The sequence below is a fragment of the Lepidochelys kempii genome, chromosome 11 (assembly GCF_965140265.1).
Source record: "Lepidochelys kempii isolate rLepKem1 chromosome 11, rLepKem1.hap2, whole genome shotgun sequence".
NCBI lineage: Eukaryota > Metazoa > Chordata > Testudines > Cheloniidae > Lepidochelys > Lepidochelys kempii.
Genome location: NC_133266.1, coordinates 675498 through 695241, shown reverse-complemented (window position 1 = coordinate 695241; position 19744 = coordinate 675498). Strand labels below are relative to the sequence as shown.

At 68.2% G+C, this 19744-nt stretch overlaps 2 protein-coding genes across 2 annotated transcripts in view; both read left to right on the top strand.

Moving 5' to 3' along the window:
• The window catches only part of SPEG (striated muscle enriched protein kinase), a 96774-nt gene extending 88199 nt beyond the window's left edge, over window positions 1-8575 (top strand). Inside the window, exons 37-43 of the mRNA XM_073304821.1 lie at window positions 1091-1255; window positions 1688-2435; window positions 2821-3060; window positions 3728-3951; window positions 4111-4186; window positions 5982-6131; window positions 8059-8575. Of these exons, the coding sequence (XP_073160922.1) occupies window positions 1091-1255; window positions 1688-2435; window positions 2821-3060; window positions 3728-3951; window positions 4111-4186; window positions 5982-6131; window positions 8059-8281 (1826 nt within the window). The 3' untranslated portion in view covers window positions 8282-8575. The remainder of the gene's footprint in view (window positions 1-1090; window positions 1256-1687; window positions 2436-2820; window positions 3061-3727; window positions 3952-4110; window positions 4187-5981; window positions 6132-8058) is intronic.
• Window positions 8576-14012: 5437 nt separating this feature from the next.
• SPEGNB (SPEG neighbor) lies at window positions 14013-19744 on the top strand. The gene is made up of 5 exons (XM_073304671.1): window positions 14013-14052; window positions 16984-17105; window positions 17701-18008; window positions 18708-18849; window positions 19339-19744. The coding sequence occupies exons 2-5, from the start codon at window positions 16984-16986 to the stop codon at window positions 19475-19477; spliced, it is 711 nt and encodes a 236-aa protein (XP_073160772.1). The 5' UTR covers window positions 14013-14052; the 3' UTR covers window positions 19478-19744.

Sequence of the window (19744 nt, the reverse complement as noted above, 5' to 3'; positions counted from 1 at the left end):
GGCAGAGACAGTTACCAGAGAAAGTAACCAATACGCACCCAGTCTGCATCTTAAACCTTATTCCTAAGGCCCTACCAATTTCACGGCTGTGAAGAATGTGTCACAAGCCATGAAATTAGCCCTTCCCTGTGAAACCTTATCTCCCCCATGCTGCTGAGCGAGCCCCAGCTGGGGCGGGGGGGCTGGGGGGGCTCCTAGCTGCAAGTCCCCTCCAGGCTGGGGAGGGACAGGACTTGTCCTCCCCCTGCACAGCTGCTCAGGGGAGGGGGGATCAGACCCACCTCTGGGGACCTTTCGGGTTGGGACCCCCACGGTTACAACACCCTGAAACTTCAGATGTAAATATCTGAAAATGTGAAATTAACCAATTTTTCAACTCTCTGGCCGTGAAATTGATCCAAATGGACCGTGAACGTGGCAGGGCCCTACTTACTACACTGGGCAGCGTTTAGATCAAGCAATGTTCTCTCCCCACGGGATGTTACAGCAGATTTCTCCTTTAGGCCTGGGCCGGGCTCCTGTTCTTGTGGCTGCCAGGGTAGATGCGGGAGGGGAAAGGCCAGGGCAGATTTACAGCGTATTTCAGGAACAGCCGCACAGCGAAATCTCACCGCTTCCTACACGCTGATGATTCACCTACTCGGGCTGAACAGTGGGTTCCAGCAGATCATGACCTGTCGTATGACACTTTACAGGGCACGCTTTGTGGGAGATATCACACCCACCTGCGAATGATGAATATGGGGGTCACAGGTTGTTATTTTGAGGTTCAGTGTGTCACAGGATCTCGGCAGTCTCCAGGCCTCGGGCCTGCGCAGCTCTGGGGTCTGTGGGCAGAGCCGTGGGCACTGGGTGCTGGCCCCACACTGGAGAGCACCCGGCAGCCCTTCTGAGGGCCGAGGAGCCCCCAGCAGCCCCTCTGGGTGCCTGCCGAGGAGCCCCCAGCCCATGGGGGGGCTGCAGGATGGGATTGAGGACCCTGCTGCCCAGACCCAGGGCACCATCTCCCTGCAGGTCGCAGCGCTGCGTCCATCTCCCACCGCAGCCAGGGAGCCCCTTGGGGCGCTGACGGCTGCACGTCCCTCCCCAGGGGAACGCGAGTGGAAGACCATCAGCTCGGGCATCGCCGACTGCTACTTCAACGTGACGGAGCTGCCCGCCAGGAGCACGGCCAGGTTCCGGGTCGCCTGCAGGAATAAGGCCGGCCAGGGGCCCTACAGCAACCCCTCGGAGACGGTGGCCATCGAGACAGACGGTGAGCGAGCTCCTGGGGGGGGGCAGGATGGTTATGGGGTGTGGGGGGGCCCTGTCCCAGCCCCACCGCCAGCGCAGGCTCGGCCCTTGCTGCCCTGGGGTCGGGGTGGGTCCAGCAGGGCTGGGCCAGGGCCATGGGGATCATGGGGCACCAGGTGGTGTTGGGGCTCTTTTGTGGGTCGTGGACCAAACTAAAGCGGGGGATCCCCTTTCCAGCCTAGCCGGCGGGGGGGCCTGCACCGAAGGGGGGCATGTGCTGGCTTCAGAGGGGAGGGATGGGGCGCTCCCAGCTGCCCTGCTCCATGGCTGCTGGGGGGGTGGGATCTGGCCCCTGTAACCTGGCTACGGCCCCGGTAGCTCCCCGGCTCAGGCTGCCCCCGTGGGCAAGGCGGGGCGCTCCCAGGCCGACGGCTCTGTTTTGCTTCCTGTCTAGATCCCAGCGCTGCCCACTCGGCTCCTGCTGCCCGGAAGGACGCGGCTGCCCCCGAGACAGCAGCTTCCAGCCGCTCCCCGCAGACCGCTCCCCCCCAGCCCGCGCCCCAAACCGCGGGGGCCCCTCCCCCCACCCCGCCCCGCAAGCACAAAGGGGCCGTGCACATGCCCGGGTGGGCACCGCAGCCGGCTGTTCCCAGGGCCGTCTCTGCCGCCGTCCAGCCACCTCCCCGCGCCCCACAAGGGCAGCTCTGCCCCCCCGCTGCACCCGCCACGTCCCCCGCGCCTGCCGCCCCTCCCGCAGTGGCCGTGTCTGGCTCTCCAGAGCTGGGGTTAACTCCGTCCAGGGCTGCCCCTCCGCCCCCCCTCGCCGCCCACACAGCCAGCCAGGCGGTGCAGGGCTCCCCTGCCCCCCCAGCCCAGCCCCCCGCCCGACTCGCCCCCATTCCTCCAGCCTCGGTCCCGCCCGTCTCCCCCTCCCCCAAAGCAGCGCCCATGTACATGGTCACCTCCTTTGTCTCCATGCCGGCTGTGACGCCCCCCACGGAAGCCCCGTCCCCTCTCCCCAACGAGGCCGTGCCGTCGGCCACGCGGTCCCTGGTCCTGAGCACCGCCCCGAGCAGGGAGCCCGGCGGCCCCACCAGCAGGCTTAGCCCAACAGGGCAGGGGGCTCCAGGGGCAAAGGAGGGCACAACGCTGCGCCAGGGGGTCCCCCAGAAGCCTTACACCTTCCTGGAGGAGAAAGCGAGGTTAGTGCCGGGCACGGCCCTGTCTGGGCACCGGGGTTCAGCCCCCGGGGTCCCCTGCAGTGTGCCACGCTCCGCATCGTCTCCGGGGATGCCCAGCTGGGGGGGTCTGAGAGAGCGATCCAGTGGGGCCCCCCTGACCCTATGTCCCGGCATCAGGGACCCACAGGATCGGGGCCAGGGCCCCAGCGTGGGGACAGGCTCTGGGGGGCCCCGTCAGTGGGCCAGGCCCCCGAGGGGTCTCGCTCTCCCTCCAGGGGAAGCCAAGTGGCTTCACCGTCTCCTGGGGCTGGACCCCTGTGCCTGCAGCCCCCCCGCCCCCCCTCGTGAGCTGCGTCCCGCGAGCCCCTCGTTGCGCAGCCAGTGCCGACTGCGCCCTGTCCCTTAGGGGCCGGTTTGGGGTGATCCGGGAGTGCAAGGAGAACGCCACGGGGAAGCACTTCATGGCCAAGATCATCCCCTACGAGGCGGAGAAGAAGCAGAGCGTCCTGCAGGAGTACGAGATCCTCAAGGGCCTGCACCACGAACGCGTCATGGGCCTGCACGAGGCGTACATCACGCCCCGCTACCTGGTGCTGATCGCCGAGAACTGCGCCGGCAAGGAGATCCTCTACAGCCTCATCGACAGGTGGGGGAGCGGGGCTGGGCCCTGGGCCGGGGGGGGGCAGGGGGAGCCGGGCTGGGCCCCGTGCTGCGGGGGGGGGGAGCCGGGCTGGGTTGGGGGAGCCGGGCTGGGCCCCGTGCTGTGCGGGGGGGGGAGCCGGGCTGGGCCCCGTGCTGCGGGGGGGGCTGGGGAAGCCGGGCTGGGCCCTGCACCCTGCGGGGGGGGGGAGCCGGGCTGGGCCCCGTGCTGCGGGGGGGGGGGAGCCGGCTGGGCCCCGTGCTGCGGGCGGGGGAGCCGGGCTGGGCCCTGTATGCTGTGGGGGGGGAGCCGGGCTGGGCCCCGTGCTGCGGGGGGGGGGGCGGGGGGAGCCGGCTGGGCCCTGCACCCTGCGGGGGGGGGGGAGCCGGGCTGGGCCCCGTGCCGTGGGGGGGAGCGGGGGGAGCCGGGCTGGGCCCCGTACTGCGGGGGGGGGAGCCGGGCTGGGCCCCGTGCTGCGGGGGGGGGGCGGGGGGAGCCGGGCTGGGCCCTGTACTGCGGAGGGGGGGGAGCCGGCTGGGCCCCGTGCTGCGGGGGGGGGGGAGCCGGGCTGGGCCCCGTGCTGCGGGGGGGGGGCTGGGGAAGCCGGGCTGGGCCCTGCACCCTGCGGGGGTGGGGGCCGGCTGGGCGGGCGCTGACCCCCCCGTGCCCGCAGGTTCCGGTTCTCGGAGGACGACGTGGCGGGCTACGTGCTCCAGCTACTCCAGGGCCTGCAGTACCTACATGGGCGCCGCGTCCTGCACCTGGACCTCAAGCCCGACAACGTGCTGGTCGCCCACGGCAACGCGGTGAAGATCGTCGACTTCGGCAGCGCCCAGAGCTACGACCCGCGGGGGCTGCGCCGGCCGGGGAGCCGCGTGGGCACGCTGGAGTGCATGTGTGAGTGCGAGGCCGGCACACGCCCGGCTCCGCCCAGGGGGTGAGTGAGCCCCCCTGCCCGGAGCCGGCTCTGCCCCGCGGTCCCCTCCCCGGGCCGCCGAGCCCGCCCCCGCGCTCCTGGCCGGGAGGCTGACCCGGTCCCTTGCCCTCGCCCTGCAGCTCCGGAGATGGTGAAGGGAGACCCGGTGGGCTCCGCGGCTGACGTCTGGGGGGTCGGCGTGCTCACCTTCATCATGTGAGTCCCCGCCGGGGCGCAGGGGCTGGGGGGCCGGGGGCTGGGTTTGGAGGGACAGGCCGAGGGCGCCCTGGAGCCGGGGTCAGGGGCGTGCGGGGTTAGGGCCCTGGAACGAGGCGCAGGGCAGGGCGCGGCCTGGCCCCCGTCTAACGCAGGGCGCAACCGTGAGCATCTCCTGCTCAGGAGAGTGGGGCTGCGGGTCGGGAGTGAGGGGCACCAGCAGGGCTGTGGGGGGCAGGGGGCTGCGGGTCGGGAGTGAGGGGCACCGGCAGAGCCAGGGGTGGGGGGAGCCCAGGGCTGGGCTAGCGGGGGGCTGCGGGTCGGGAGTGAGGGGCACCGGCAGAGCCAGGGCTGGGTGGGAGCCGAGGGCTGGGCTAGCAGGGGGCTGCGGGTCGGGAGTGAGGGGCACCAGCAGAGCCAGGGGTGGGGGGAGCCCAGGGCTGGGCTAGCGGGGGGCTGCGGGTCGGGAGTGAGGGGCACCGGCAGAGCCAGGGCTGGGTGGGAGCCGAGGGCTGGGCTAGCTGGGGGCTGCGGGTCGGGAGTGAGGGGCACCAGCAGAGCCAGGGCTGGGTGGGAGCCGAGGGCTGGGCTAGCTGGGGGCTGCGGGTCGGGAGTGAGGGGCACCGGCAGAGCCAGGGCTGGGTGGGAGCCGAGGGCTGGGCTAGCTGGGGGCTGCGGGTCGGGAGTGAGGGGCACCAGCAGAGCCAGGGCTGGGTGGGAGCCGAGGGCTGGGCTAGCTGGGGGCTGCGGGTCGGGAGTGAGGGGCACCGGCAGAGCCAGGGCTGGGTTGGAGCCGAGGGCTGGGCTAGCAGGGGGCTGCGGGTCGGGAGTGAGGGGCACCAGCAGAGCCAGGGGTGGGGGGAGCCCAGGGCTGGGCTAGCAGGGGGCTGCGGGTTGGGAGTCTGGGACACCGGCAGAGCCAGGGCTGGGTGGGAGCCGAGGGCTGGGCTAGCTGGGGGCTGCGGGTCGGCAGTGAGGGGCACCGGCAGAGCCAGGGGTGGGGGGAGCCCAGGGCTGGGCTAGCAGGGGCTGCGGGTCGGCAGTGAGGGGCACCGGCAGAGCCAGGGGTGGGGGGAGCCCAGGGTTAGGCTAGCAGGGGGCTGCGGGTCGGGAGTGAGGGGCACCGGCAGAGCCAGAGGTGGGGGGAGCCCAGGGCTGGGCTAGCTGGGGGCTGCGGGTCGGCAGTGAGGGGCACCGACAGAGCCAGGGGTGGGGGGAGCCCAGGTCTGGGCTAGCGGGGGGCTGCGGGTCGGCAGTGAGGGGCACCGGCAGAGCCAGGGCTGGGTGGGAGCCGAGGGCTGGGCTAGCTGGGGGCTGCGGGTCGGCAGTGAGGGGCACCGGCAGAGCCAGGGGTGGGGGGAGCCCAGGGCTGGGCTAGCGGGGGGCTGCGGGTCGGGAGTCGGGGGCACCGGCGGAGCCCGGGGGTGATGTCCCTGTGGGGATCCAGCCCTGATCGAGTGAGCGCTGGTTGCGCCTTCACACCCTGCATTTAAAGTCTGAGGCATCTCCGGGATTGGGGCTGTTTGTGACCTGGCCCTGGGTTCAAGGGGCGCAGGCTGCAGACCCCTGCTGGCGCCACCCTGCTGCATTTGCCAGCGTTAATCGCCCGGGTGGGGCCGAAGCACCGCCCTCGGCTGGCAGCAGCGCCCCCCCGGGGGGCGCACGGTGCTCGGCTGTGTCCGTGGCAGCCAGCCGGGGTCGCAGCCCGTGGTGCAGGCAGCGGGGCTTGACGGGGGTCGCGCCGGCCCTGGGCACTGCCCAGGGCCTCCTCACCCACTCTGCCACCGGTCCCCAGGCTCAGCGGCCGGTCGCCGTTCTTCGAGCTGGATCCCATCGAGACTGAGAACAGGATCCTGGCCGGGCGCTTCGACGCCTTCAAGCTGTACCCCAACGTCTCGCAGAGCGCCGCGCTCTTCATCCGCAAGCTCCTCTGCATCTACCCCTGGTGAGCGCCACCGGCCGCGGGGCCCGGATTGGAGACTGCTCCTAGCACAGCCCCCGCGTGCCAGGCTCGGGCTGCCTCTCCAGAGCCACAGTGCCCGGGAGCTGCGGATGGCGACATGGAGGCAGTGGGTCTTGAGGTTACTGAGAGGGGCTGGGAGCCAGGATGCCTGGGTTCTATCCTCGCTCGGGGAGGGGAGTGGGGTCTAGTAGTTAGAGCAGGGAAGCTGGGAGCCAGGACTCCTGGGTTCTGTCCTCGCTCGGGGAGGGGAGTGGGGTCTAGTGGGTTTGAACAGGGAAAGGACTCCTGGATTCTGTTCCTAGCTGGGTGTGGCTTTGGGGTTGTCCTTTTCCTTGCCTGGGCCCCAAGGGGATGACCAGCCGGTCCCTGGTTCCTGCCTGGGGCTCCCCAGCGGACGACGTGGCGAGTCCCTCACCTGCGGGCTCTCCCCTGGCTGCTAAGAACATAACATAAGAGCGGCCAGACTGGGTCAGACCAAAGGTCCATCCAGCCCCGTGTCCTGTCTGCCGACAGTGGCCATGGCCAGGTGCCCTAGAGGGAATGAACCCAACAGGTAACAATCTAGTGATCTCTCTCCTGCCGTCCAGCTCCACCCTCTGACAAACAGAGGCTAGGGACACCATTCCTTACCCATCCTGGCTAATAGCCATGAATGGACTTAACCTCCATGAATTTATCCAGTTCTCTTTTAAACCCTCCTATAGTCCTAGCCTTCACAACCTCCTCAGGCAAGGAGTTCCACAGGTTGACTGTGCACTGAGTGAAGAAGAACTTCCTTTTATTTGTTTTAAACCTGCTGCCCATTCATTTCATTTGGTGGCCCCTAGTTCTTATATTATGGGAACAAGTAAATAACTTTTCCTTATTCTCTTTCTCCACACCACTCATGGGTTTATAGACCTCTATCACATCCCCCCTTAGTCTCCTCTTTTACAAGCTGAAAAGTCCTAGGCTCTTTAATCTCTCCTCCTATGGGACCCGTTCCAAACCCCTAATCATTTTAGTTGCCCTTTTCTGAACCTTTTCTAATGCCAGTCTATCTTTTTTGAGATGAGGGGACCACATCTGTACGCACTATTCAAGATGTGGGCGTACCATGGATTTATATAAGGGCAATAAGATATTCTCCACCTTATTCTCTGTCCCTTTTTTAATGACTCCTAACATCCCGTTTGCTTTTTTGACTGCCACTGCACACTGCGTGGACGTCTTCAGAGAACTATCCACGATGACGCCAAGATCTTTCTCCTGATTAGTTGTAGCTAAATTAGCCCCCATCATGTTGTATGTATCGTTGGGGTTATTTTTTCCAATGTGCGTTACTTGACATTTCTCCACGTTACATTTCATTTGCCATTTTGTTGCCCAACCACTTAGTTTGGTGAGATCTTTTTGAAGTTCTTCACAGTCTGCTTTGGTCTTAACTATCTTGAGCAGTTTAGTATCATCTGCAAACTTTGCCACCTCACTGTTTACCCCTTTCTCCAGATCATTTATGAATAAGTTGAATAGGATTGGTCCTAGGACTGACCCTTGGGGAACACCACTAGTTACCCCTCTCCATTCTGAACATTTACCATTTATTCCTACCCTTTGTTCCCTGTCTTTTAACCAGTTCTCAGTCCATGAAAGGATCTTCCCTCTTATCCCATGACCACTTAATTTACGTAAGAGCCTTTGGTGAGGGACCTTGTCCAAGGCTTTCTGGAAATCGAAGTCCACTGTGTCCACGGGATCCCCCTTGTCCACGTGTTTGTTGACCCCCTCAAAGAACGCGAATCGAGGAGTAAGACACGATCTCCCTGTACAGAAACCACGGGGACTTTTGCCCCACCGTGTATGTCCGTCTAGTCTGGTGTCTGACCCTTTCATTCGTCACTGTCGTCTCCGCCCGTTTGCCCTGTCGCAGGAGCCGGCCCACCATCCAGGACTGTTTCGCCAACCCCTGGCTGCAGGACGCCTACCTGATGAAGCTGCGCCGCCAGACCCTGACCTTCACCACCAACCGGCTCAAGGAGTTCCTGGTGGAGCAGCAGCGGCGGCGTGGCGAGGCCGCCACCAAGCACAAGGTCTTACTCCGCTCCTACCACGGCTCCGGCGGCCAGCCGCCCCCCGGCCCGGTGACGCAGTAGCCCCGGCCCCTCCCGCGGCCACGGGGGAGCGGAAGGAACATTCCAGGGGCCGGGCCGGCGGCAGCAGGTTCCCCGCGGCGGGGGACGGGGGTCGAGCGACCCGCCGGGATGTGCGCCCGCGTCCTCCCTGCCGGCCTGGCGCGCTCCGCCCGGCAGAGTCGGCACCGCTGGGGCTCACCGCGCCGCGCCCGACTGCTCCCGCTCCTCCTGCAGGGGGCCTGCTGCAAGGGGCGGGACTTCCTGTTTTGCTGTGCCTGAGGGCAGGAAGTGCTACGCAAAGCGCGGGACTTGGCTGGCGGGCTGCGGGGGAGGGGGGGGAGTGTCGGGGGGCAGGGGAGATGGGAGGAGCCCCGCAGCAATCTCTGGGGGGCACGAAACTGTGAAGGGGGGAGACGGAGGGACGGGGGCAGGAAGCAGGAGCGGTGAGGGGGGGAAGCCACCAGCACTGTCTGCCCTCTGAGATGTTTCCCCCGGGTTTGGGGGAGCCCGGCCCAGCCCGCGGCTGGCACGTCTTCTCGGCTCGTCTTCTCCGCTCGTCTCCGTGCTCTGGGGCCGGGCTGGAGGGCTGCCCCACGTGCCCTGTAACCAGAGCTGGGGGGAGCAGAGCCGCGTCCCCTGGGGTCCTGGCAGCAGCCCCAGGGTGCGGAGTGGCCCTGGCTGCACCCGGCCATGCCGGACGTGGGTAAAACCCCCGGGTGAGTGTCGGCGTGGTGCTCACTCGCCGTCCTGCCCCCCAGCCGGCCTCCCTCCCTGCCCCACACGCCCGCGTGGCTGCCGAGGCGCTGGGGGGCCGTGCAAATGGTGAGTTGGCATATTTGCTGGGTGTGCAACCCCCAGCATCCCGCGGCCCCTGCCCCCCCCGGCTCCCTGGCGCCCCCCTCAGCTCGGGCCCCAGAGAGCGGCTACAACACACCTGCATGGGGCGGGGGGGAGGGGGGGCGCTCTAGCTACGTCTTTATGGCGAGGGGCAGCTTCGCTGCAGGGAGGGGTGGTGGCCATTTTGAGTGAGGGCAGCCTGTGGCTTCAGTTCCATGGGAAGTCAGGGAAGCTGGTGGCCATTACAGGTGAGGGCAAACCGAGCAGCCCCCCCTTGCCCCCCTCCCCACCTGGGGAGCTGCTAGGAGTCACCTGCTGTCTGCGGCCCGGCCTCTGTGAGCCACAGTCTGACACGTGCCCTGTGCACACATAGCGACACGCCTCGACACACGCACACGCCTGGACACGTGCACAGTGACACACCTCCACATGCACGCACACGCCTGGACACGTGCACAGCGACACGCCTCGACACACGCACACGCCTGGACACGTGCACAGCGACACGCCTCCATATGCATGCACACGCCTGGACACGTGCACAGCGACACGCCTTGACACACGCACACGCCTGGACACGTGCACAGCGACACGCCTTGACACACGCACACGCCTGGACACGTGCACAGCGACACGCCTTGACACACGCACACGCCTGGACACGTGCACAGCGACACGCCTTGACACATGTACAGTGACACACTTCTACATACACACACAGCAACACGCCTGGACACACACACACAGCGACACTCCTCTATGTACACACACACGCCTCTTCACATGTACAGTGACCCCATGCACGCACAGTGATGCCTGGACACATGTACACACAGCGACACACCTGTACATACGCACGCATAAGGACACACCTCTACACGTACAGTGACACGCTTCTATGTACACACACAGCGACACGCCTCGACATGCACGCACACGCCTGGACACGTGCACAGCGACACGCCTGAACACCCCCCCCAGCGACCCACCTCTACGCACACGCACACGGAGTGGGGCGGCGCCGAACGACGCTCCCCCATCCCCTCGCTCTGCATGGGAGCCGTGTCCCTCTCCTCCGCCCCGGGGGTTCGGCTGGACCCCTGGCCCTGCGGCCCCCCGCGATGCTGCATGGGGTGGCAGCATCGGTCACAATCCCCCCCACACCCTTCCCTCCCGCAGGCATCCGACCCCCCCGTCCAGTGACATGTGCGCCCCCAGCCCCCCTCTATGCACATCTCCCCTCCGGCCCTGCCTGCCGGGGGGGGTCCATCCACCAGCCCAGGGCCAGGCTGGGGGTGCTCGCTCTGTGTGCCCCACTGTCCCAGCCCCTTGGGGGGGCTCTTTCTTGCGGGGCTGCCTCATGGGGGCTGTGTTCACTCCTGGGGGGGTCCTGCCAGGGTGGAGAATGGGGATGAATGGCCCCTGCCGGCCCTGGGCTCAACTCTTGGCATCTCCCCTGCCCCCTCCATGGGCCTGTCCTTTCCCCCCTGCCAGGCTGGCTCTGCTGCCAGCCACTCCATGGTGCCCACGGTGCATCTCCTCCCAGGGGGCAATGCTGGCTGGGGGGGCAGGAACGGCCTGGCTGCCCTTGTGCCTTGGCTGGACAGTGTGACTGGCCATTAGCCGGGGCGGGGGCCATTCCCTGTGCCCGGGGCCGGGGCAGGGAGCCCCGCCGGGGCGGCTGCACGGATGCTGCTGTAGCGACAGACGTATTTATTGACTTTGCTGACAAAGTTTCTTCCTCCCTTGTCCCCCCTTGTCCCCTCCCCCGTCCTTGGTCCCCCCGCCCCTCCCGCTGCGCTGTGAGTTTGGGTCTGGAGTTGCTCTGGTGTGGACGAGCCATGTGCCTGAGAAGCAATAAAGGCCCTGAGCAGCCCGGCTGTCTCCGTGTGGTCATTGGGGGGCCCCGGCAGACCCCTCCCGCTCACGGGGCCAGCCGGGCGCTCCAGGTGGGACTCCAAAGGCAACGCTCCCAGCGCTGAGGCTGCAAAATGAGAATGAAATGAGCCTGCCCGGAGCGTTGCGAGCCGGCCCAAAGCCAGGCCCCCAGCGCAGAGACCGCCCAGGCGACGGGGAGGCCGCAGGTCGGGCTGAAAAAGCAACCTGGCACAAAGGGGCAAGGGGGAAGAGACACCAAACACAAGCCATTATGAGGTGTGGAAAATCCGTGAGGGAAGCTAAAAGCCAGGGAACCAAATGAATCCTAGAAGTGCTCTAGGCCCGTGAGTTGATGGTGACGGTGAACCTAGGAGCGGGGTGCAGAGAAAGCCGCAGTGCTCAGGAAATGTTGCTGGCCTGTATCCGGGAAGCGGGACAATGCGCTCCTCTTGCGTGGTTGATGAAGTATTTCACCCAAGAGTTCGAAACGAGCTGGCTGAGGAATCTCTGGCTGCCAGCAGATGCTATTTTTAATAACGTGGAACACCAAGGCAGTTGCGGACGGCTACGGTCGTGCCAATGTTTCAAGCAGGATGAGCCGGCCAGTGATTGGCCGATTAGCCCGATATCACTGCCGGGCAACATAATGGAGAAGCCGATACAGGATTCAAACAAAGAATTAAAGCCTGTGAATGTTGTGACGAAGCGGGACTGTTCTTAATGTTTCCTCTGAATAGTGTGGGGGTGCCTCAGTTTCCCCTAGGCAGTTCTTAAGTATCTAGGGGGTGGGGTAAGGGTGTATGATCATTGCAGAGCCCTAGAGGGCAGGTGGGTGCAGGGGTCTGGACACAGAGAATGGCCGACACCCTGTTTCCTGGCCACTGATGGCCTGGGCCCTTCCCCCTGCAAGGTGAGAGCTAAAGGGTTGGAGAACAAAGGAATCCGGTGCCCTCCTGGCCCGGGAAAGGACAAAGCCCAGAGGAGGGGGGCTGCAGGGGGTTTTCAGTTTGGGGCTGGCTGGGGACGAGAAGTGAAGGGCAGACGTGGTTGTCTGGCTCACTGCCCCCCAAAATGGACCCAGCTGAGGGGTCCCGTTCTCTGCACCTACAAGCTCTGTGTTAGACCATGTTCCTGTCGTCTAATAAACCTCTGTTTCCCTGGCTGGCTGAGAGTCCCGTCTGACTGCGGAGTTGGGGGGCAGGACCCTCTGGCCCCCCCAGGACCCCGCCTGGACGGACTGGCTGGGGGAAGCGCACGGAGGGGCAGAGGAGGCTGAATGCTCCAAGGTCAGACCCAGGAAGGTGGAAGCCGGGGGAGCTGTGTGTCCTGCAGACAGGCTGCTCCCCGAGAGGAGACTCCCCCAGAGCCCTGCCTGGCTTCCTGGGGAGCAGATCCAGAGCATCACCCGGGGGCGGGGGACAGGGAGCCAGGCTGGCTGGGGGGGTGCAGAGAGGGGATGGGGAGCCAGGCTGGCTGGGGGGGGTGTAGCGGGGGCGGGGGATGGGGAGCCAGGCTGGCTGGGGGTGCAGCAGGGGAATGGGGAGCCAGGCTGGCTGGGGGGTGCAGTGGGGGCAGGGGATGGGGAGCCAGGCTGGCTGGGAGGGTGCAGCGGGGGGTTGGGGAGCCAGGCTGGCTGGGGGGGTGCAGTGGGGGATGGGGATCCAGGCTGGCTGGGAGGGTGCAGCGGGGGGTTGGGGAGCCAGGCTGGCTGGGGGGTGCAGTGGGGGATGGGGAGCCAGGCTGGCTGGGGGGGGTGCAGCGGAGGGCGGGGATGGGGAGCCAGGCTGGCTGGGGGGTGCAGCAGGGGAATGGGGAGCCAGGCTGGCTGGGGGGTGCAGTGGGGGCAGGGGATGGGGAGCCAGGCTGGCTGGGAGGGTGCAGCGGGGGGTTGGGGAGCCAGGCTGGCTGGGGGGTGCAGTGGGGGATGGGGATCCAGGCTGGCTGGGAGGGTGCAGCGGGGGGTTGGGGAGCCAGGCTGGCTGGGGGGTGCAGTGGGGGATGGGGAGCCAGGCTGGCTGGGGGGGGTGCAGCGGAGGGCGGGGATGGGGAGCCAGGCTGGCTGGGAGGGTGCAGCGGGGGGTTGGGGAGCCAGGCTGGCTGGGGGGTGCAGCGGGGGGTTGGGGAGCCAGGCTGGCTGGGAGGGTGCAGCGGGGGGTTGGGGAGCCAGGCTGGCTGGGGGGTGCAGCGGGGGGATGGGGATCCAGGCTGGCTGGGAGGGTGCAGCGGGGGGTTGGGGAGCCAGGCTGGCTGGGGGGTGCAGTGGGGGATGGGGAGCCAGGCTGGCTGGGGGGGGTGCAGCGGAGGGCGGGGATGGGGAGCCAGGCTGGCTGGGGGGGTGCAGCAGGGGAATGGGGAGCCAGGCTGGCTGGGGTGTGCAGCGGGGGCGGGGAATGGGGAGCCAGACTGCCTGGGGGGTGCAGCGGGGGGATGGGGATCCAGGCTGGCTGGGGGGGTGCACCGGGGTCCGGGGATGGGGATCCAGGCTGGCTGGGAGGGTGCAGCGGGGGGTTGGGGAGCCAGGCTGGCTGGGGGGGTGCACCGGGGGCCGGGGATGGGGATCCAGGCTGGCTGGGGGTGGTGCAGCGGAGGGCGGGGATGGGGAGCCAGGCTGGCTGGGGGGGTGCAGTGGGGGGATGGGGAGCCAGGCTGCCTGGGAGGTGCAGCGGTGGGGGTTGGGGAACAGACAGACGGACAGGCAGACGGATGCGTGGCCGGCAGCGCCAGGCCAGGGCTGCCCAGCTGCCGCGCGGGGTCCCGGTGGGCGCCTGCAATGTGATGAGCCAGCAGAGGCTGAATCCGGCCGGCCCCAATTCCCCCGGCAGCCGCGGCCAGGCTATATAAGGAGGGCCGGGGCTAGGGCGTGGGGGGCCCTGGCCAGGCCACAGCGGGCAGGGGGCCCCTGGCTGGCCAAAGAAGGCGACGTCGGGCCGGGAATGCCGCCAGAGGCTCAGGCGAAGCTACCCCGGGGGCCCGGCGGCCCCGCCCTGGTCGGGGTATAAAGCCAGGCCTGATGGGGAGGCCGCAGTCGCCCCCAGGCCTGGCCAGCCCCCTCCTGCCCCGACTCTTGGCGCGCCCTGGTAAGTCCCCCCGCCCGTCGCAGGAGAGACCGGGGCAGCCCCTGTCTTGCCCAGCGCCCCCGCCCCGGAGCTGCCTGCCCCACGGCTGGGGGGGCCCGACGCAGCTCAACTTGTGCCAGGGAGTCCTGTGGGGCACAATCCCCCCATGGGGCAGAGCCGGCCCCCCAGAGAGCAGGGACACCTGGCATTCAGCCCCCCAGCACCAGCCGCGGCCTCGTCTGCCCCAGCTCTGCCCGGGGAGCTCGGCGGCGGTACCAAGCCTCAGCGGGGTGGGGCCATCCCCAGCTCTGCCCCATTTCCCCCAGGACACAGGGCTGGGGCAGCATGGGGTCTGGCGGGGGGAAAGGGGCAGCGAGGGGGTGGGGCAGTGGGGGGTTGGGGGACGGGGGTGTGACGAAGTGGGACTGTTCTTAATGTTTCCTCTGAATAGTGTGGGGGTGCCTCAGTTTCCCCTAGATACTTAAGAACTGCCTAAGGGAAACTGAGACACCCCCACACTATTCAGAGGAAATGTTAAGAACAGTCCCACGTCGTCACAAGGGGTATCAGGTAGTGAGGGCAGAGACAGGGGTAGTGGGCAGTGAGGGGGCAGGAGCAATAGGGGAATGGGAGTGAGTGGATAGCGAGGGGGTGGGGAGCAGAGGGGGGATGGGCGGAAGTGGGGGAATGGGGCAGTGAGGGAGTGGGGGCAGTAGGGGGATGGGGGAGGTGGGTGGTGGGGGATGGGGCAGCGGGTCTTAGGGGTTGGGCAGGAGTGGGGGGACGGGGCAGCAGGTGGGGGGCACAGGGCAGCGGGTGGTGGGGGTTGGGCGGGAGTGGGGGGATGGGGCAGCGGGAGTGGGGGTGGGGGGACGGGGCAGCAGGTGGTGGGGGTTGGGCGGGAGTGGGGGTGGGGGGATGGGGCAGCAGGTGGGGGGAGAGGGCAGTGGGTTGGGCGGGAGTGGGGGGGATGGGGCAGCGGGCGGTGGGGGTTGGGCGGGAGTGGGGGGGATGGGGCAGCGGGCGGTGGGGGTTGGGCGGAAGTGGGGGGGATGGGGCAGCGGGTGGTGGGGGTTGGGCGGGAGTGGGGGGATGGGGCAGCGGGTGGTGGGGGTTGGGCGGGAGTGGGGGGGGGGATGGGGCAGCAGGTGGGGGGAGAGGGCAGGGGGTTGGGCGGAAGTGGGGGGGATGGGGCAGCGGGCGGTGGGGGTTGGGCGGGAGTGGGGGGATGGGGCAGCGGGCGGTGGGGGTTGGGCGGAAGTGGGGGGGATGGGGCAGCGGGCGGTGGGGGTTGGGCGGGAGAGGGGGGATGGGGCAGCGGGCGGTGGGGATTGGGTGGGAGTGGGGGTGGGGCGATGGGGCAGCAGGTGGGGGGAGAGGGCAGTGGGTTGGGCGGGAGTGGGGGGGATGGGGCAGCGGGAGTGGGGGGGATGGGGCAGCGGGAGTGGGGGTGGGGCGATGGGGCAGCAGGTGGGGGGAGAGGGCAGTGGGTTGGGCGGGAGTGGGGGGGATGGGGCAGCGGGTGGTGGGGGTTGGGCGGGAGTGGGGGTGGGGGGATGGGGCAGCAGGTGGGGGCCACAGGGCAGCGGGTGGTGGGGGTTGGGCGGGAGTGGGGGGATGGGGCAGCGGGAGTGGGGGTGGGGGGATGGGGCAGCAGGTGGGGGGAGAGGGCAGGGGGTTGGGCGGAAGTGGGGGGACGGGGCAGCGGGCGGTGGGGGTTGGGCGGGAGTGGGGGGACAGGGCAGCGGGAAGTCTGGGGCCATGGCTGGAGGAAGATCTTGGGGTCAGGGTTTGCCAGCAGGGTCTGGCCAGGCTGGGAGGGGGCGTGTTCTGCCCCCTTGGGGAGCCGTTCAGTGGGGCTGGGCGGAGCTGGGCGCAGAAATCCCATTGGGGAACCCGAGCCAAACACCCCAGCAACATGGGAGCTAAGGGTTGGATTCCAGACCCCCCCACCCCATGTCTAGCTGGATCTGAGGGGTCATAGGGGGCAGCTTGCCCACTCCACCCTGCTCCTGGCTGCCTCTGTAGGAAGGGGCAGAGGGGTCCCTGAGGGTCTCAGCTCCCTGTGCTGGGGGGAGTAGGTCCCTTGGGGGGTCTCTGGCGAGGTTCCAGGAGGTTTTAGGGGGAAAGGGTTTCTAGGGCTGCTAGGGTTTGGTCCCTGGGGGATTTCTGGGAGTCCCTGGGGGAAGGGAGTCCCTGGGGGCGGTTCTGGGGAAGGAGATCCATGGGGGTTGTGGGGGTCCCTGGGGGAAGAGGGTCCTTGGAGGGTTCTGGGGTCCCTGGGGAGTTCTGGGGAAGGGGGTCCCTGGGAGCTTCTGGGGTCCCTTGGTGGGTTTTGGGGGTGCCTGGGGGAGTTCTGGGGAAGGGGTCTGTGACGGGGGAATATTGCAGGGGAGGTTTATGGGGACTGTCTGCATTGGTGAGGGGATATCGGGGGGGGGTTCACTGGAGGGACGATACCTGAGCCGGGGGGGCAGGGGGGGGTTTGGGGCCAGGTGACACCTTCTGCCCGGGAAGCTGGACAAAGGCTAGAGGAGGGGCCGGAGGGAGGCTGTGGGGAGACAGCTGGAGGGAGTTTCAGTTTGGAGCTGGCTGGGGAAACGGCGGAAGCCCCAGGGCTGGGGGTCTGAGCTCCCTGCCCCACAGACGGACCTGACTGAGGTCCTGTTCTCTGCACCTACAAGCTCTGGTTTAGACCATGTTCCTGTCTGTGTTACTGGCCGGCTGAGAGTCACGGAGAATCGCAGGAAGAGGGGGGTGCAGGGCCCTCATTCCCCCACACTCTGTGACAGGGTCCCTGGGGGTTCTGGGGTCCCTTGGTGGGTTGTGGGTGTGTCTGAGGGAAGGGGATCCCTGGGGGTTCTAGGGGTTCTGGGGGGTTCTGGGGTTGCCTCAGGGAAGGGGGTTCCTGGGGGGTCCCGCTCAGGCACCCAGCTGTCTCTCCCTCAGCAGATGTCGAAAGCGGCCCCCAAGAAGGTGGTGGCCCAGCCGCCCCCCGGCTGCACCCTGGACATTAACGACCCGCAGGTGCAGAACGCGGCCATCCGCATCCAGGCCTCCTACCGGGGACACAGGTGAGGGGCGGTGGGGGGTGGGGTGGGGGTTGGAGCGAGTCCCAGCTGTGACATGGGGCCTGTGCCCGGGTCTGCAGCCACCCCCGGGCACCACGGGGCCAGGGCTCTGGGCTGATCCGGGCTGAGGGGGGCACAGGGTGAGGATGGAGGGGGCTGCTGGGGAGCCCTAGGGCTGATGGCGGGGGGTGGAGGACAAGGGAACCATGGGGGACCTGGGGGGCTGGAGGAGGGCTAGTGGGCAAGTCGACCACGGGGAGACCCTGGAGAGTGTGAGGGGCCCTTGAGGGTGGCAGGGAGATGGAGGGCAAGGTGGGTGCAGGGGGCTCTGGGAGAGTGGAGGGCAAAGGGACCACGGAGGGCCTGGGGGGGCCGTGGGAGAGTGGAGGGCGGGGAGGCATGGGAGGCTCTGGGGGGGTTTGGGGGAGACTGGAGGGCGGGGGGCACAGGAGGCTCTGGAGGGGCTTGGGGGACGGGAGGGTGGGGTGGAACAGGGGGCTGGGGGTGGCTGGGCGTGGAGGGCAGGGGGCACAGAGGGTTCGGGGGGTTTGGGGGGACAGACGGGGCCAGCGGGACCCACGTGAGCGCCTCCCGCCAGGTCCCGCAAGGAGCTGAAGGAGAAGGGCCCCCCGCGGGTGCTGCAGGAGCTGAAGGACGTGGTGCTGATCGAGGGCAGCGCCGCCCGGCTGGAGTGCCGGATCAGCGCCTTCCCCGACCCCTTCATCCGCTGGTCCAAGGACGGGCAGGAGCTGAAGGACGGGCCCAAGTATCGCTACATCTTCGAGGACCCCGACATCGTGGCGCTGGTGGTGCGGGACGGCGAGCTGGCCGACCTGGGGCGCTACACCATCGCCGTGAAGAACACCTTCGGGGAGTGCTTCGACTCCGCCCGCATCCTGGTGGAAGGTACGCCCCGGGACCCCGGTTCTGTGCCCCCGGGACCCCGGTTCTGTGCCCCCGGGACCCCGGTTCTGTGCCCCTGGGACCCCTGGTTCTGTGCCCCCGGGACCCCGGTTCTGTGCCCCCCGGACCCCCGGTTCTGTGCCCCCGGGACCCCCGGTTCTGTGCCCCCGGGATCCCGCTTCTGTGCCCCCGGGACCCCCGGTTCTGTGCCCCCGGGACCCCGGTTCTGTGTCCCCGGGACCCCGGTTCTGTGCCCCCGGGACCCCGGTTCTGTGCCCCCGGAATCCCGGTTCTGTGTCCCCGGGACCCCCGGTTCTGTGCCCCCGGGACCCCCGGTTCTGTGCCCCCCAGGGTCCCCTGCACCTCTCCTGCACTTGCCCCTGTTCTGTGGCCCCCAGAACTCCTGTTCTGTGCCCCCAGGACCCCCTGCACCTTTCCTGTACTCACCTCTCTCTGTGCTCCTGGGACCCCCCGTTCTGCACCCCCCTGCACCTGCCCGGGGACCCTCTGTTCTGTGCCCCCCAGAACCCCTTGCACCTCTCCTGCCCCAGGGGTTTGCTATAGCACAGCCCAGGCTGGTTGTGGCCCGGGGGTCCCGGTGCTGGGCTTGTGCCCGGGGGCCCTGCCCATTCCTTGGCTGCCGGGTGGGGGGCTCAGCTCAGGCGCCCCTCCCCCGCCTAATGATGTCAACCCCCCACCCAGTCCCTGCCAAGATCGAGAAGGGTCCGGAGAGCACCAAGGTGAAGAAAGGCACCACGGTCACCCTGACGGCGCACATCAGCGGCGAGCCGGCGCCCGACGTGGGCTGGGCCAAGGATGGGGAGGACATCGAGGAGGACGACCGGTGAGGGAGCCCCGCGGGGGAGGAGGGCTGCACTGACAGGACCCTGGGCCAGCTGTCCGGGGGATCAGGCCAGGTCTCAGACGTGGGGGACTCGGCTCTGGTGTGGGCGCCCAGCACGGGTACAGCTCCGGGGGGGTCGGGCTGGGTCCCCAGCCAGGGTGCAGGGCTCCGGCATGGGCGCCCAGCACGGGTGCAGCTCCGGGTGGGTCGGGCTGGGTCCCCAGCCAGGGTGCGGGGCTCCGGCATGGGCGCCCAGCACGGGTACAGCTCCGGGGGGGTCGGGCTGGGTCCCCAGCCAGGGTGCGGGGCTCCGGCGTGGGCGCCCAGCACGGGTGCAGCTCCGGGGGGGGTCGGGCTGGGTCCCCAGCCAGGGTGCGGGGCTCCGGCGTGGGCGCCCAGCACGGGTGCAGCTCCGGGGGGGTCGGGCTGGGTTGCAGGGCCCGGGCTCTGGCGCTCACCTGTCTCCGCGCTGCCGGCCCGTCTCCCCAGGGTGTTCTACGACATCGGCAGCAACTCGACCACTCTCACCATCAAGCGGGTGGCCGCGGGCGACGCCGGGAAGTACGAGGTCTTCGTGGAGAACAGCCTGGGCACAGACGAGTCCTTCGCCCGCCTGGACGTGCTCTGAGCCCACAGCCCCCACGTCCCTGCCACCGGGCCCCACCAGCGCCTCCCACACCCGGGGCTCGGCCCTCTGGCACGGACCCTGCCCCTGCCGGCAGAGACTGCCCCCGCCCTGGGACATGGGCCGGCTGTTCAATGGCCCTGGATCTGGGGCAAGGGGGTGGGGGTGGGACCCGGGGCCCTGGGCTCTGGCTCGTCCCCCCCGTGGGCTCCAGGCTGCACCGGACTCAGCTCTGCTCACTGCTGGGCTCAATAAAGGGGCTGCTGCTGT

Bases quoted from the DNA above. Each gene is read 5' to 3' on its own strand.
- SPEGNB (XM_073304671.1), top strand. From the start codon at position 16,984: ATGTCGAAAGCGGCCCCCAAGAAGGTGGTGGCCCAGCCGCCCCCCGGC. The intron at 18,009-18,707 runs GTACGCCCCGGG...CCCCCCACCCAG, and splicing joins CGCCCGCATCCTGGTGGAAG to TCCCTGCCAAGATCGAGAAG. The intron at 18,850-19,338 runs GTGAGGGAGCCC...CCGTCTCCCCAG, and splicing joins GACATCGAGGAGGACGACCG to GGTGTTCTACGACATCGGCA.